The sequence below is a fragment of the Lissotriton helveticus genome, chromosome 3_1 (assembly GCF_964261635.1).
Source record: "Lissotriton helveticus chromosome 3_1, aLisHel1.1, whole genome shotgun sequence".
NCBI lineage: Eukaryota > Metazoa > Chordata > Amphibia > Caudata > Salamandridae > Lissotriton > Lissotriton helveticus.
In genome coordinates this window covers 315,407,795-315,425,943 of record NC_136061.1, presented here as the reverse complement: position 1 = coordinate 315,425,943, position 18,149 = coordinate 315,407,795, and the positions used below count along the sequence as shown (strand labels likewise).

Below are 18,149 nucleotides of genomic sequence, written 5' to 3'. Positions count from 1 at the left end.
GGAAGACATTCCTCTTTCTACAAGAGATGCTGTTCATTACTCTTCTGACTTTACTGGCCACTTTGGACTCGGAATAATGTCTGATTTAGCATTTTTCTGAACTATTTCCCATTGAGAGGCTTTATGACATGGACTTTGTATCGCTCTATTTTTTAATTCTATCATAAAACCCTTTATCTTTCCATTAATCTAGAATTTAGTTATTGAGTGAGTCCATTTTCCTGATTGAATGTTTTCCTAAAATTTGAATGGCAGGTGCTTTAATGTGGGGACACGTTGCCTCATAAAATTGAGGGTCAACACTCTCTCCTACCCAGTGAACATGGGCCTTCTGTCTGAGGTCAATGTTTGGGGTGTTTAAATATTTCAGAGTACCCCATGTCCACAGCTTTGGTATGAGAAAAAAGTTTACATGTTAAAGACAACCTCCTTTCTGCTTCAAAAGCCTTCTTTTAACGCAGTGGTTAGTGTTAGTGTATTTTTAGTGTGGATTGTCCTGGTGGATTTTGAAGAGAATTTGCCTTGCAGTGCTGTTTCTGAACAATTTGGATTGTAAGTATGAATAAGGCAGGATGATTCTAGTGCTTGTGAGTGCATTTTGGTGTGTTTTTTGATTTGTACTTGAGTTGTATTCTGTACTGTGCTGCTTGATGGATTGGTATGCTGTGTGAGAGGCTTGTGGTTTTGTGATGCTGTTTGGATTCAAATGGTAGTTTGATCACTGCTGTTGTGATGTACTATTCTTATTTGTAAATGTGTTGAAAAGGTTTTGTCTATTTATGTTGATTCGTTTGGTTATTAGATTTTCTGAAATCTAAGATCTCGAGATACTGTAGTTACATTTTTTGCCAAAAGGTAGTGTATTTTGCAAGACACCACATGCACACAGACGGGGTTTTCTAAACTAACACGTTTTCTTTTCTAGGAGTTTGCCTGTTTAATCTAGCTTGGTGTCTCTTGCTCCATGGTGCATGGGAGCAAATACATTAACCAAAGGTGGACTGCCACTGGACAGGGGTCTGCTTAGAGTGAATCGTTTGAGAGTGCCATATAGGTGATAATCTCATCTTGCCGTTTGTGAAATTTGTCATCTTCTAATCAGCTTTTCTCCTATTTAGGTTCAGCAGGCAAGGTTTATTTGTAGTCAGTGCATGTGACGAGCTGTGTGACCTACGATGTGCCTACAAGTCTATCTAGCCTGATATGTAGTGTGTGGCGCTGATTAAAAGTAGTACATCGTAGTCGAAGAGTTACACCAGACACCTGATAGGCCCTGCTTATCTAGCCAACTTACTAGAGCTCTAGCGTTTGATGATGCAGTGTTGCGAGGCAGATGGGGAAACGAGCGGTCTGAGTGGATGTCGAGCACACTATTAAAGTTGCCACTCAACAACCATGGTATCCCACTCCATTGTGAAAGGACCCCTGAAAGAGCATTGAGATATGCTGACTGGTCTGTGTTAGGGGCATAAAGGCTGCCAAGTAGCATACGTCTTCCATCTAGTACTCCCAACACAAGGACGTATCTATCCTCGGGATCTATCACCAGATCTTCTGCAGCGAATGAGACTCCGGGCCTGACCCACACAAGTGCCCCGTCCGCATATGAGAAACCAGTGGCAAACCACTGTCCGAGCCAGTGACGCTGCAGCTTAATCATCTCTGGCGTTTTCAGATACGACTTTTATAGTCGTGCAATATGCACTTGGTGACGCTTCAGAAAAGAGTAGATAGCATAACGACGCGCAGGAGTATGTATGCCTCCCACGTTCAGGTTGATATTTTAAAATGTCCATTTAGAGGATTAGAAAGGTGGGGGCTCATGGGGGCAGTATCAAATAGTAACATGTATGCGCACGTGAGAAGATACTACATGAACTGCTGCAATAGTAAACCGGAGCCACTGTTTGAGTATAACCTGAGTGTACAGAACAATTCTACAAAACTCAACATCTCAGATACCAGAGGAGAAGAGCACCAACTGGGCACCTGCCCAAACCAGGGCTGAATGGACATATGCCCACCAACTAAACCGTAAATGCAAGGGGGGGAAGCAGACAGGATCAACCAACTATGGGCTCCTTCAATTATATTGAATATAGCCATTGCCGGTATTAGCAGAAGAACTACGTCTGACATGCATCGTCGGGGGCAGGTGGGGAATCCACAATGGGTGTATCACTCGGGTAAGTGGGAGATATAATCACCTTATGAGCTATTCCCCCCGGCCCTTGGAATTTCAGGTTGACTAATGCGTGTCTCACCAACAGTTTTAGATGGGATTCAACCATTTCATACTCAGGAGACAAACGGGTAGTAACATGCAAGTGACATCGATTTGATGTTGACTGCTAAGTCACTAACACAGTGAGGCCTAGGCTCGTAATTACCCCCGGACTCCACGCAGTCCCCCGCCTTAACACAGCGCAGCACCACTGCTTTTCAGGCACCAGCGCCTCCACCAGCCTTCTGCGTCCCACAGTCTCACAGCGACGCAGTTCTGATGGGCGCTGTACGTAGGACAAACATGTGGCTCTATATCCACACTGGCAATTCAGAATACAGTGTTGTGCCAACAAATATCTCAGAGCCTGGACCTGTAACGACCCCTGACCCTACAGTAAACACACTAGCTTGAGGAGCACAGTTTATTTGTGGCTTCATGCCAGGGCCTTCTTTGGCAGATACCCGCTGCACAATGACCCAATTTGTCTCCCCTGCACGTGGACATGTGCCGCCTGTAGTCTTGGCCAGGCCTGCGCCAGTCCTTGGGCCACTAGTGCTCTGCGTGGTTCAAACCGCAGCGGGGACCGCTACTCCCATGTACAATAGCTATGGTGCAGTTGAGCCTCAGATGTCGACGCCGCGAGGCCTGGGCCCGATCAAAGGCCTGCCGCAATAACTAGATCAAGCTGTGCATGCCTCAGGCCGTCTCCGCAGCCCAGCCCTCACCAGCTCAGGCGTCTGTCACAGGCCTGTAGCGTTGGACACCAACGACAATACCCCAAGCCGTCACCTTTAGAGTCCTATCTGCCAGAGGACAGTTTCTCTGTTACCACATAGCCGCTGACGCGGAGCTCCCTCTAATGTGCAGGTTGTAGGTTAGGCACCAGTACGTGGCCTGTCATATTTGGATGGCCGCCGGCAACAGATAAATGTCGGATAATGAGGTATAGATGCGGAGCATTGTTGGAGTGCGTCCGCCATCTTGGCATTGTTGGCCACGCCCCCTCCTCTCCTGAGCTTGGTTCTCATATTCAACAAATTGTGATGTGCTGACAAAGAGTATAGATGAAATCTTCAAATTTGCAAAGTACAATAGTGATTGATTTGATCTGAAACAGAAAAGGATCAAAGAGAAGCTGATGGTTGCCCAGACTAAGCAGTTTAAGAAGAATGGTAGCAATAGGTTGATGAGTTCTGATATGGTATTTTGTGCCATTTGATAACGCAGGAATGATTGTGACAAATGCAAGCTGTGAAGATGGGAAATCGAGTGATGCAGATGCTAGGTTGTTAAAGAGGCATTGGGAACAATTCTGGAGTGAATGTTAACATTAACATGCTAAAGAAAAGCACTCCTTGTCATTTATGCTGCTTAATCAGGCACTGGAAACTGGTTCCTCAACAAAATCTAGAATGATCGAGTGAATGTGGGCATTCTGATTAAGGTACATTTTTGGCATGTCTAAAAATGTCAGGGCACTTGGCGCATACAATATTAGCTCAGCCACTGCTGCATGTAAAATGTGTTCCAGTTTTGTTTCATAGTTTGTTCATAGCTAACTGATAACATTTCAAACAAGCATTTGCAGTGTAATAGGTCTCGCATTTACAAGATTTGAGCTATTGTCATTGTAAATGACAATGCCTTTTATTCATGTTTTGAAAACCTGCAAGCGGTGCGTAAACACGCACTTTGTACTAATAGTCCTTGCTTACGAGAAGCAAGACTGGCAGTAAAAGAGGCACGGTTACTGCCAGCCTGGCTTCTCATAAGCAATGACTAGAAGTTCAAAGTGTGTGCTTGCGCACCGCTTGCAGGTTTTCAAAACACATTAATAAAAGGCAGTCATTTATAATGCCAATAGCTCAAACTCTAGCAAATGTGAGACCTATTACATTGCAAGTGCTTGTTTTCTTTACTTTTAACCATGTTGCAACATGGCTAAGAAACTTTGGCAAAGCCAACAGTTCTCATATAGAGAGGACCTATTGGCTTAGTCAAATGATTCACCCTTCACAGAGCTGTGGTTTTTTTAATGCACCAAGCAATTGATGAATTGCAGCTGGAAAGAACATGCTACATGTGCACCATCAGGGTCTCTTGAAAGCAATACTCCTGCTGTTTTTTACATTTATTTTTGGCTCATTACATCTTCGCACAATGCATTCATTTCAGGTTAGAGATAGAGTAGTGAGTTAAACTATCGCCACTGAAACATGCAGGGATATGAAGGTCACATGTTTGAATCCCCACAAGGCTATCTGAGCCTTTCTTCCTTCTGAAGTCGGTAAATTGAATAATTAACTTCAGTAAAAGAAACACTTTTTATTTGCGGCACTTGGACACTACAGAAGTGCAGTTGGACTATATATTTATATTTCTAACTTATTTTAACTATTTTCTTTATTTGCATTGAATGCTGTGGATGTTGGCATGGGGGAATCAGGTTTTGAGAACCTATTTTATTTTGCGGTCTGTGCATTTTGTATGTCAAGCAGCAGCAGACAGAGGTCTTTAGGAGTAAAGATGTCCCTTCATTCAAGGCAAGTACTGGGTTGCCCCAAATGGGCAATACCGGACCTGCCAACCTTAAGATACTTTTCACTGTGTTATGTTAATTTTATTTATATAGCGCATTAATGCCCTTAGGCATTACCTGTGCAATAGTTCAGGGAAGAGAGCATGGTTTTAGCAAGTGTGTGGGGAAATAGCGAGTGGTGCGTTGGGCGTCCTGCTCTGCCAAAACAGCCCCCCCACCTGTCACTCCTGCCTCCCGCACCCACAACCAAGCATGAATTGCCATATGGGGCTACCTCCTACGTCCTTGGGAGGTTTAAATGGAGCTCTGTTGTGTAAAAACTTCATACTTCAAATGGAAAACTTTCGTATTTCAGGCCTTGGTGTCTCCTTAGACTCAACAACCTCATGGAGAACGCAAATTGAAAAAAGCAAAACCATCTTTAACCAGAGTACCCTACCTATTATAAAGCGTCATGGGGCAAGTTTAAGCAAGTCCATTTCGCAAGCACTAGAAGTTTTTAAATCTAAGGTACAATCTGGTGCTTTATATGGAGCAGAAATCTGGGGAACAAATTCGGGTAATATTTTTAAGACTAGTGAAAACATCTTCTATAGAAGGCTTTTGAGGTTGCCCAAACGAACCCCACTTGTACCATTATTTTTGGACTTAAACATGAAACGAACTGATCATATCGCATTACTTAGGCCTCTTGTGTTTTGGGTCAGGCTTTGGAGTACCCTTGAACTTACAGATTATAAACAAGGAATCTTAGAAGTTAGGAACCTTGATGTTTATAATACCAACCCTTGGCTGAAGCATGTTAAAAATTGGTTCCACCGGATAGGCCTTGCTCATTTCTGGGACGATCCAGCGTGCTTGAGACAAAGATGCAAGATTCTGGTCAAGGCAAGATTTTGGTTTTATATAACACATAATTACCTAAACGATCAGCCATGTGGATCCATTACACGTAGCTTTCTTGATTTTAAGGACTCTCCACTTTTTGAAGATTTCTTAAATGAGATTCAACCACCCCTTGCAAAAAGCTTATACTTAAAATTTAGATACGGTATACTCAAATCAAATTCAGTATTAGCTAGATGGGATAAGTCAATAGGGCAAACAAAAAGCGCAAATTGTACATGTTGTCAGTTAAATCAAAGAGAGGATGACAACCACATATTGTTTTTTTGCACTGCCTACGATCTAGCAAGGAGAAGATGGATCAAACCCTTGTGTAAAGCTCTAGGTATACGATCATACCTGGAAGCTTATAGGATCATTAAAACAGACACAGGTCGCCTTACAGTATTTTGTGTCAGTAGATTCCTATTGAGTGCTAGTCACACCCGCAAATACTTGGCCCGTGATTTGTAGATACAAAATGGGTGCACTTTGTATGTAGGTTAGGTTGTCCTGATCTTGGCTGGTGGTGGTACTATTCAAAATACCTGTTTTATAGTTATTTATTGTCTAATATAATCCTTTTCTTTTTATGCTTATTTTACTCTGGATGATTTTATCATATTAATTGATGAATTGTATATTTTCTGCTTCCCACTGGTATGTTGTATCCACTGTGCAAAATGTATTATTGTTGTTTATGTATCTTTTATGGCCGAATGAGCCGAAATAAAGATTAAATGAGTATGAGTATTTCAGGGCTTCCAGCTCACCCTATTAGGGTTAGATGGCAGGCCTGCAATATCATTAGATGAATTTACTGGGCTGAGCCAAGACACGATTGAAAAAGTCATAAGCCAATGGCTGAAAGAAGCAGACCCAAAGGCCACCACCTCTGTACATTATTAGCAGTAGCTCTGTTTAATTGTGGTGCTGTCAAAGCCCGGACCTAAAACTAGGGTTACCATTTCAAACACCGCATTCCATTCCCACCTTCTACCAAGGCACGCCCAAAGCCCCCAAATATTCTAATGCTACAAACTTGTGTGGAAACAACAATTGCAGACCTACAGACATACGAAATTGCAGAAGAACCACATTTTAGTTAAGAAATTGGGATGTTTGAAGTCCCTAGTAATTATTATTACTAGGGGCAAAGTAAGATGAAAAACTAATCCCAAGTAACAAATTTGGGATTCTTTGTCCTGAAGAAGGGCTCGGCGGAGCGAGATTTTAACTTTTAAATACCATCTCAGAGGCCCTGGAGTAAATTTCAAGATACAATTGAGAACAAAGGGTGGGGGAGGGGAAACGTAGTTTAGCAGTGTATATGCTATTTATGCGCATTGAGGACCCCACCCAGAGTAGAAAGAGACCATACCCCACTGGAGGGAAATGTCATACCACACGCTGTGTGGAGTCCACTCAGAAGTCACAGACCCCCAGCCCACTGGAGGAACTGTAGTCCACCTGCTGCACGCACTGTGGAGTCAACCCCAAAGCCACATAAGCTACCCTCTGAAGGGACAGTTAAACCAACAGTTACATGTTTGCAGAGTTCACCTGTGGAGTGACAGAGACCTCACAGAGGAACTGTTCCATCAACCACAAACTGTATGACCATAACCAAAAGCGACATAGTACCCCTCCACCCTGGAGAAACTGTTAATCCACCAGCGATGGCACAGGAGTGGATCCAGCAGCGACAGAGACTGCCACCGTATGGAAGGACTGTTAAACTACCAGCTGTATGCACTGCCCTTCAAGAAGCAATGGTAATAAACAGTACATTAATCCCTACAGATCAGTGCAGAGGGCATGTATATGATGTTTACCTGACCAGAACCAGAAAACAAAGGCCTAAACAGGTGAGATCTAGCCACACTATAAGGTGCAGGTGGCTTTGTTTTCCTCTGTGACATCATTATTACGTGCAAATTATGAAGCAATAAACAGCATTTTGCTCATTATGTTACACCATGGTCATAACAAGGAGCCTGGATTACACCATGGTAATAAAGGTGTGAATGTGAGTTTATCTGTACACTTGCCCCAGTTAGCATGTTTAATTGTGACACGTTTTTCAGAGGTACCGCATTAACATGCCTCTTGCTCCTTTAACAATTTATGAAGCATAAAAGCCTCACATTACCAGTCAACCATGACTGACCCTTCATTCAATAAAAATACCAGATAGCACCACTCACTGCATACTGTGCGAATGGTAAACTATGTTACCATATTCCCATATGTGGCAAAGTTTCCATGCCATATTGTTTTTTTGGCATAGGTTCTTTTGTTATGCTATGTTGTCAAGTTACATCCTGACGCTCTCATGGTTTGATGCAGTACAGGTCTCTGAGGCTCGGCTACTGCAGAACCTTCCCAGACGGGCTTCGATGGGCTCGGCAGAAAGTGCACCGGCTTCCGATAAAGTCTGCCTTCAAGGCTCTATGCTATTGTTACAGGGTCTTTAACAAATCAGGTGCCATCTATCTTCACTGCTTCATCAAACCCTACTGCGCTCCCACCCTCCAGTGTCTGAGGTCTTCAGGGGCTCGGCTGGCTGAAGTCACCACAGTTAAAGCGCTGGGACACTTCTGCCGAAGTAGCCATGCGCTTCATACATTGTGTTATTATTGTGTTGAAGCTTACTGTTCATCGTTCTTGCAGGAGTGGGCATCGCAGCGCTTTTAGCAGTTCAGAGGGGTCAAAAAATAAAAAAAATAGTAAAATGAGTGTGCACTATTTGTGTGCTCTGAAACAGCAATGCTTCACAGCTGCGCTCCTCTTAGCACTCATCTGTGGGTGCAAAAGCCACTGTTGATTCTTGTATGACGAGGGAAGGAAGCACGGCGCTCTCATTCTGATTGTGAAGTAGAACAAATCAAAAATCATTCCCCTCCAGCTGCCCAAGCAGAAAGCCAGTTTCCCCTTTTTGACGTTCACTTTCCTTGAACTTTTTTATATTTATTGGATACGAAATACTTTGTGCATTTTCTGCATCACTTTATTGTTTATTCTGCCAAAAATGCAGTTGGTCTACGTGTGTGCACAAGTCTCTATCTCCAGGTCATACAACAGAGTGGTTCACCGCCATGAAGATAGCAGGCTAGGCAAAAGAAAACTACAGAGAATATACAGAAGAACAGTGTTAGTAAGTCGTGCAGCGATTAATGTCTGAGAAATGTGCAAACAAAGCAATACCTTGATCTAGTGCCAACGGGGGTAGGGAGGGAAAGTGAAAGCGTGCCATGCGTGTGTTACTGCTGATCTGTGGCGGCTCCTCTATAGGGGCATGGGGGCATCGCCCTACTGCTTTCATGCAGTGCGAGAAGCAGAAGTGTCTGGTTGTGGGAGGGCGGGTGGGCGGTCCCGCTTGAGAGCAGGGGGGGGGGGGGAGTGGCTAGCCCAATGCTTTGGGCCCTGAGGGCTTTGGTCGGCCTGGGGCCGGCCAAAGCAGTCATGCGCACTCTCCCTTTTCTCTATGTAGGCTGCATGATGCAGCCTACATAGAGAAAATGTCCTCCGATTAGGTTCCCGGCTGGGGCGCTGTGCGCCTGCATCGCACCAATCACAACGCTGCCATTGCAGTGTTGTTGTGATTGGCCGAGGGGAGGGAGGCTTCCTGAGGAGAGCAGAGCTGCAGGAAAACGGCAGGAGTCGGGACCAGCCAGGCGGCATTCCTGATCCTAAGGTGAGCAGAAGTGCATAAAAATGGCGGGAGTCAGTACCTGCCAAGCCAGGAGGGAGCTGAGGTGGCGCGGTAAGCTTAATTTTTATTATGATCCCTGATTATGCGCCTATTAGGCCTTACCATCACCATCACCACCCCCTTTTGTACCGCTTTTGGCTGCCATAAGTGTGGCAGGGTATGCTCAGACGTGAGTCCCTTGCTCACTTTGCCACTGGATTCAAGCAAGCCGGGCTGAAGACGGCTGGAATGCCAGAAACCGGTCCTCGGAAGCTTGTTTCCGGTCCAGGGAAGACATGGCTTGGCAGTTTGGGCTGGACTGTTCCCATGAGGCACAGGGTCAGACTGATTTGCATATAGCCATGTCTGAACTGGGGTGGCAGAGTGGGCTAAAGAACGGTGATGGATTAAACCCAGATCTTTTGACTGGGTGTGAGTGTTTCATTGATTCAGATGCTCCGTCCATCACCACCCCCTTTTGTACCGCTTTTGGCCGCCATAAGTGTGGCAGGGTATGCTCAGACGTGAGTCCCTTGCTCACTTTGCCACTGGATTCAAGCAAGCCGGGCTGAAGACGGCTGGAATGCCAGAAACCGGTCCTCGGAAGCTTGTTTCCGGTCCAGGGAAGACATGGCTTGGCAGTTCGGGCTGGACTGTTCCCATGAGGCACAGGGTCAGACTGATTTGCATATAGCCATGTCTGAACTGGGGTGGCAGAGTGGGCTAAAGAACGGTGATGGATTAAACCCAGATCTTTTGACTGGGTGTGAGTGTTTGATTGATTGATTCAGATGCTCCGTCCATCACCACCCCCTTTTGTACCCCTATTAGGCCTTAGGCTGCATGGCCCCTTGAAGCCTGGACCTGGACCCTTCAAGCCCCTCTTAAAGTGGTAAGGCTAGCTCCAATGCAACTTTTTTGTATATACGTTTTGATGATTTCCTGATAGATACTTAAAGTAAACAACTCCATGCAGTGAGTTTACTCACTTTCTGGCTGAAAGCACAATGTGAGCATGAGGTGTGCGCAGGGATTTTCTCTTAATGAGCGCTTTGATATGTGGCGTCACACTCGCTGATCAGCTATTGTGTCCTCTACTGCGGCTCTCTCTAGGAAAGGAGCTGAAAATGACATCCAGCACCGATTCTTAAACCGGGTTTATTTCCCTAAACCCGGTTTTAGGATAATTAAATGTAAAAGGTTGGCGAGAGCAGGGCCGTGTGTTTTTAAATGACACATTCTAACTGGTTCCACGCGCAAGTGGCCTACAGAGGCGAAGAGCTGCAAATTGGTCATCCATCGAGATAGGGTTGTAAATCTATTAAGACACGGCTACAGCGAGCAGGCACGAGCTGGCAAACAGTAGCCCACTTACAGGGAGGTCTCGCACCCTCAGAGCCACACGCGGCAACACTCAGTCGACAGAAACACTGGCGAGGTTAAAGGCGGTGTCAGAGGCTGGGGCTTGGTGACTTTCTGACTTCTGATTGTTACCACAACTGTTGGTTTCACTGCAAGCAAAGTTAACACCTTTTTGCCATATGATTATTGGGTGTCAGTAGAGATCAAACATTCGAGGACTCAAAAATCACTCATGACAATAACTATTGTTTGTCCAGGAAAGGATGCCAGCCGATTTTTAAAGTGCTACTTGGGCAAAAGTAATATTCATACTATAAATTAGAAGTCTTGCTCACTGCTCCATCAGGATTCAAGCAAGCCGGGCCGACGAGGCTGGAATGCCAGAAACCGGTCCCCGGTAGCTTGTATCCTTTCTGGTGAAGAATTGGCTTGGTAGTTTGGTCTGCCCTGTTCCCATGATGCACTGGGCCAGGGACAGACTAATTTGCATATAGCCAGGTTCTGAGCTGGGATGGGGCAGTGAGCTAAATAACGGTGATGGATCAAGCCCTGATCTTTGGACTGGGTAAGAGTGGTCTGCTTAATTCAGACACTCTGTTCATCACCACCCCCTTTTCTGAATCGTTTTTGGCCACTATAGGTGTGGCAGGGTATACTCAGACATGAGTCCCTTGCTCACTGCTCCATCAGGATTCAAGCAAGCCGGGCCGACGAGGCTGAAATGCCAGAAACCGGTACCCGGTAGCTTGTATCCTTTCTGGTGAAGAATTGGCTTGGTAGTTTGGTCTGCCCTGTTCCCATGATGCACTGGGCCAGGGACAGACTAATTTGCATATAGCCAGGTTCTGAGCTGGGATGGGGCAGTGAGCTAAATAACGGTGATGGATCAAGCCCTGATCTTTGGACTGGGTAAGAGTGGTCTGCTTAATTCAGACACTCTGTTCATCACCACCCCCTTTTCTGAATCGTTTTTGGCCACTATAGGTGTGGCAGGGTATACTCAGACATGAGTCCCTTGCTCACTGCTCCATCAGGATTCAAGCAAGCAGGGCCGACGAGGCTGAAATGCCAGAAACCGGTCCCCGGTAGCTTGTATCCTTTCTGGTGAAGAATTGGCTTGGTAGTTTGGTCTGCCCTGTTCCCATGATGCACTGGGCCAGGGACAGACTAATTTGCATATAGCCAGGTTCTGAGCTGGGATGGGGCAGTGAGCTAAATAACGGTGATGGATCAAGCCCTGATCTTTGGACTGGGTAAGAGTGGTCTGCTTAATTCAGACACTCTGTTCATCACCACCCCCTTTTCTGAATCGTTTTTGGCCACTATAGGTGTGGCAGGGTATACTCAGACATGAGTCCCTTGCTCACTGCTCCATCAGGATTCAAGCAAGCCGGGCCGACGAGGCTGAAATGCCAGAAACCGGTCCCCGGTAGCTTGTATCCTTTCTGGTGAAGAATTGGCTTGGTAGTTTGGTCTGCCCTGTTCCCATGATGCACTGGGCCAGGGACAGACTAATTTGCATATAGCCAGGTTCTGAGCTGGGATGGGGCAGTGAGCTAAATAACGGTGATGGATCAAGCCCTGATCTTTGGACTGGGTAAGAGTGGTCTGCTTAATTCAGACACTCTGTTCATCACCACCCCCTTTTCTGAATTGTTTTTGGCCACTATAGGTGTGGCAGGGTATACTCATACATGAGTCCCCTGCTCACTGCTCCATCAGGATTCAAGCAAGCCGGGCCGACGAGGCTGAAATGCCAGAAACCGGTCCCCGGTAGCTTGTATCCTTTCTGGTGAAGAATTGGCTTGGTAGTTTGGTCTGCCCTGTTCCCATGATGCACTGGACCAGGGACAGACTAATTTGCATATAGCCAGGTTCTGAGCTGGGATGGGGCAGTGAGCTAAATAACGGTGATGGATCAAGCCCTGATCTTTGGACTGGGTAAGAGTGGTCTGCTTAATTCAGACACTCTGTTCATCACCACCCCCTTTTCTGAATCATAAATTAGAAGTCGGCATTATTTTAAGGTGTGATGTTTTTTGCTTATATTACAGGTCCCTACTCAACATAATTAAGAATATAAAAGTTTAATTAATCTGTTCGATCCTGTTGGAGCGGTATTTCTGAATCCCCCCCACCAGGTGTTCGGGCTCACTCCCCGCAGTTCAGTATTTACGCCACACCACTTTTAAATGTCACCAGCCGCCACTGCTGCTGATGCTATGCAGGGTCCCCGGGAGCTTCCGAGATGATCTGGAGCCGGCAGGGAAGGAAGGGAAGTGAAAGCATGCCAAACGCCGCGAGCCGTATACGTGCACATCGCCTGTCTGGGCGCGTGCACATCTCCTGTTACCCTTCGGAAGCTAAATCGACAACAATAGATCTCGCAAGCGACAGCGCATGCGCTGCATCGCTAGGCGAGACCTAAAAAGGATAAGGACCTTTTTTTTTAGTTTAATAAAAATGTACTGCAGGGAAAGAGAACATAGGGCACAACCTGCATCTGGCATCTACTAGTGGTATCAGCCATGTTAGCTGCCTTGTCCTTAATAAATAGGGCAGATTTGCTGTAAAACCTATAAATGGATGTGGCACCGTGGGGCCTACAAAAAATCAAAGGGCCTTTGGAATTAAGCGCCCCATTCTGCCCCTTCTGACTGGCCTGCACTTCAAGTGCTTTTTATTGGGCTATCTGGCTGCAACAACTTGCTCTAAGCAAAACCTACTGTACTGAGAACTGGAAGTTTAATACACATTTAGCATTGAACAATCAACCAGGGCCTCATAATGGTATGATTGTGTCCAACTGTGAGCATGTCTTTTTACAATTTTACAGAATGTTCTTTATTACCTAAAGCAGTACCTCCAATATTTTAAAGAACCACACCACACATTTTGAGAAAGTCAAACTTGTGTGATCCACTGAGCTTCAATGGACATGAAACGGCTGATTTTTTAATGTAACTAGGGCATGGAGTGGAAGCAGAGTTTAATTTACAGACAGCCCAACTTCAATTGAAATGCCCACTAAATTTGCACAGACATACAGTTTCACTATGGTGCTCACAAATTGGGCTTCAGTGAGTATTTATCGTTTGTGCATCACCATGTAAAGTGTCTTGATTTGAGTTATTTGTATCCTACTGAAAATTTTTCTTTATCATACTTCAGAATTATAAAAAAATAAGTTCTTTATTTTTAAATTCCTAACTGCTGAATGTGCACAGTTCATTTAAGGCATTCACATTTTGTTGTGTGCTACAAAAAATGACATCCTACGGCCTTTCCTTTCACACACTGTATCCCAGCAAGATTGTCACAAACTGTACTTTACTTTCTCTGACTGCAAAGTGAGAATAGTTTGCAAACACTAAACCCCATGTTTAAAACACATAAGCAGCAATTTGTCAGAAGACAGCCTGGCATATCATCTCTGTCTTTTAAGCACAGATAACATGACAAAATATATACACCATTTAAAAGCATTTTTATTTAATGCTTGGATTTTCTCAACCCATCCAAAGTTGGCCCCACAGTTGGGGAAACATTCACCTAAAGAATACATAGGTAAATTGAGCACGACTAGTAGGAGTTTTAAGTTAATGTGTACCAAAGGTGGCAACCTTGGACAGCAAGGAGGTTGGGAACCAACTTTATGTATTTCATAGCTTACCTGGTTAAGAACTTTACCAAGTGACACAAATGGAGTACTTAATTCTGCTACAAAGAGACATCCTACATAAAAATCTCCAAGATCTCGTCGGAAATACTGCAAATAAAAAAAACAATGGTTACTTCAATAACTTTTGGTTTATAAGTGTGATGACAAAACATTGCTAACATAACACAGTAGTTACATTTTTTTTTTTTTAAATACAACAGATGTGAAATGAAAATCATATTTTAACATCTTTGTGCACACACCCTATGTGAACAGTGGGATTTAACACTACTGACATCTTATTACCATTACAGACTGCTTACCCAAAATAGACCCTAACAGACACCTCCAGGCCTAACTGCAAACACTGCAGCTGAGGTCACAAGCCGGAAATGGGAGTGGCGATTGTAGGGACCGTCTCTTGCAGGCTGGTCTGACAGTTCACACGAGCGCCAGACACTACGTGAACCAAGCCATGAGGGGGGCGGTGGGACCCAGCCCAGATGGGCCAAAGCCCATTCCTCTTTTCTGCCCATGGGATCGGACGCGCACCAGCTGTCCGCTCTATGCCTGGGCGAGCAATGCTTCTCAGTGCCAGTTGGAGACACCTGGCTGATCGTGCTCCCCCCTCTGACAAACCGCGAGGGCAAGTGGGCCGACACCAATGTCTGTGTGGTGAGGCCACTGTCCTTCTTCTGCTTTTCCTGCTCAGATGAACCTACAGCGCTCCTGTTTCCGACTCCACAACTTGGGTGGGGAGACTCCCCATGATATGCCTCAGACACACTGGCGAGGGACACCTGGCTGCACGTGCTGTCCTCCAACCAACATCCAATGGGACAAGCGGGCTGGCAACAACACATTCCAAGGGACAAGGACAGGCGGGCTGTCCAGGACTTGACTTTTAGGGCGAGGAGGGCATCCCTGGGGCCGATTGCCCCCGGAATCTCCGCTTGGACTGCAGCCCCGAGATTTGCATTGTGGCCTTCTTTGCCATGCACCTGGACCCACCAAATTGAAGCACTTTAAGATTGGACTGGGAGGTGGACACCAGGGGGCGGGGGGGCAGAACCTCTGTGCTGAGGTATTCTAGTCTACCATCATGGGGAATGATAAAAGCACCACTGCGCAAGTCAAAATTGATAAATAAACGTGCTCAGCCTCTAGTCCGCCTAAGGACACCCCACCTTTCAACACCCATTGGAGTCCAGAGACCTGGCCGCCCAAACTACGATTGAATCCAACAATATTCGAGGTGAAAGCGGACGTTTCACTTCTACGCCAGGGACTCTGCAATGTGGCGGCTAAGGTGATGGAAGCAGAAGAAAGCATTTCAACTATAAAGGATGAGGTAGCATCGTTGAAATCAACAGTAACTAAGCTCTTCTCTAGCGCTAATATCCTCAGAGCCTGGACAGAAGATGCCAAGAAAAGAGCACGTTGGAATAATCTCCGCTTCATGGGCTTCCAAGAAGATGTGGAATCCAAAAACCCTGAGGCCTTTCTAGAGGAATGGTTGCGGTCGTGGGTGCTGATCGCAATGATTCTGTTTGGAAACAGAACTGTGCCTGGGACCCAGGACATCTGAATGTAGGGACAGTGTCTCTGTCCCACATCAGTATCGATGGGACCAAATTCAACTAGCTCTAGCCCCATACTTGCACTCCTAACCTTAACAGAGTAACTAGTGAATTGGCAACCTAGAACACAACACTCTAGTCCCCAAGGGAACCGTAGAATCTGATCATCACCCTTCGTTCTCTCACTCATACATGTCCATAACAAACAAGAGAGAGACACTGAAAAGTATACACTAGTTATTGAAACTACTGTTGTCTATTATGAAGCAGGTGTGCTGCAATCAGAAAACCTATTCAACTAAGCAAAGTAATCAGCATTACTAGCAAACTATATACAAGAAAAGCCCTATCATGGTAACTGATATGTCTGTCTGAGCCTAACCTCACTATGTGAGCACAGAACAGTATCAGTGATCTCTGGGATTAGCCCCAGACCTTAAACCTGGTATTTTGTAGTTCGGTGTACACTCAGTTTATGCAAGGCTGGTGCACCCATTGCAAGACCTTTTCCCTCTGCATGAATCCTCCTCTCTGTTTTTCAAAGAGCATGTCTTGGTTTATACGATAAGAAGTGCACTTCTGTTGTGTCTAAATGTTAGGAGATGCTGCTTTATTGAGCACAGAAAAACAAGGCATGATGTTGTTCGACCTTGTACGAAATGCCTCGACTGAATCCCAGAAAGAAAGCGTTCAATAACAACAATAATACGTGCAGCCTTTTTCTACAATAATATTGTGGAACAAAAATAAATGTGTTACGTTATGCTGTGCAAAGCAAATGTGGCCTAAAACGTCTAGTAAGGTTTAAATAAGAGAACTACAGTGGGCCTAAGTAGGAACTCACTACAACAGCTTTCCAAATTGTTTGTGATCGAATGAGCACACTGCTCCCTGGCCCAGGGGCCACTGCCCGGGGCCATCTCATGTCCATTGATAGAAATGATACTTACCTACCAGGACTGGGATGCAATTCTACAGGCAGCGCAGGAGACTGGGGAGGTCTGATATGAGTCCTCCCATGTCATGGTATCCTCTGACTACACCTGAGCTGTCCATTCCAATGGAAGTCATCTTAGGTCAAGCAAAAGCTCCAGGCCATTAAACTTCGCCACACGCCAATATTCCCAGCCCAACTACAGGTATTCTTCCAGGAATATTCCTACTTCTTTGACAACCCTGAAATAGATGGGGAATGGGTGGCTGAAACGAAAGACTTCTGAGATCCATGAACCCAGGTCTGAGAGACCTTTGACTGAGCAGCCCTGTGGCCCCACGTCTCCAGAGGCAGGACCAGGCCAGGGGAGAAGGCAACGTTCAGACTCCATGAGGATGGAAATCCCAGCCGCAAAGGGGCTCCCATGGACGACCCCGCCCGGTGGAAACAGCCCTCCCCAGGACCTCCATTTTCCCAGAGATGTCACTAACACTGACCCCATAGGCTGACTGTTGAATAAACTGCATATAGTAATCTGATTTGGTTTTAGTGGCTGACTGGTCAATTGATCCTTCTACAGGAGGAGGTCCATTTCTTATGCTGGTCTTTCTTGTTTCAAAATAGATAGGGGTAGGTTTGATAAAACTTTTGGGGTTACGGATACTTCAGGTGTGGAAGCTTGGGGTGGAGGAGTTGTTGGGGAGGGTTGAGTTGTTGAAGGTGTTTCCTTGAGTTTACTGCTGTTCTTTCGTCTTTTATTCAGCCATCCCTTTTTTAAAACTATGACTTGCAAAACACACCTCACATTCTCTGGGAGCTTGCCACTAAACTCCCTAAACTTTTTGCCTGCCCAGATGGGGCCACACATAGGGCTTTCCAGGCCTCCTCACAACATCACCCTGGTTAGAATGTCCTTCTTCCCGATGTCATTGAATGTCAACGAACTCTTTGACAGCATCAACGTACTCCTTGACAGCATCACAAGGATTGCGCTGCTGCGATACACCAAACGTACCCAACATGGATCCTCAGGCTGCAAGAAACGCATCTCCCAGGATCCACTCGTCCCTTTCTCCACAGGTTTGGCTACAACAGGATCTACTACTCTGGACACACTGGGGGCTCCATGGTGTTAGCCATACTTCTTCACAATTCTTTTCCCCTGAAGGTAACCACATGCACCACAGATGCCCAGGGCTGTTTTGTGCGCACAGAGGGACTGCTAGACGGGAAATAGTTTAACTTCCTCAGTGTTTACGTTCCGCCA

At 45.6% G+C, this 18,149-nt stretch overlaps 1 protein-coding gene across 1 annotated transcript in view; it reads right to left on the bottom strand.

Moving 5' to 3' along the window:
- The window catches only part of TLCD3A (TLC domain containing 3A), a 230,831-nt gene that overhangs the window by 41,422 nt on the left and 171,260 nt on the right, over positions 1-18,149 (bottom strand). The window contains exon 4 of the mRNA XM_078679875.1: positions 14,381-14,476. Within this exon, the coding sequence (XP_078536001.1) occupies positions 14,381-14,476 (96 nt within the window). The remainder of the gene's footprint in view (positions 1-14,380; positions 14,477-18,149) is intronic.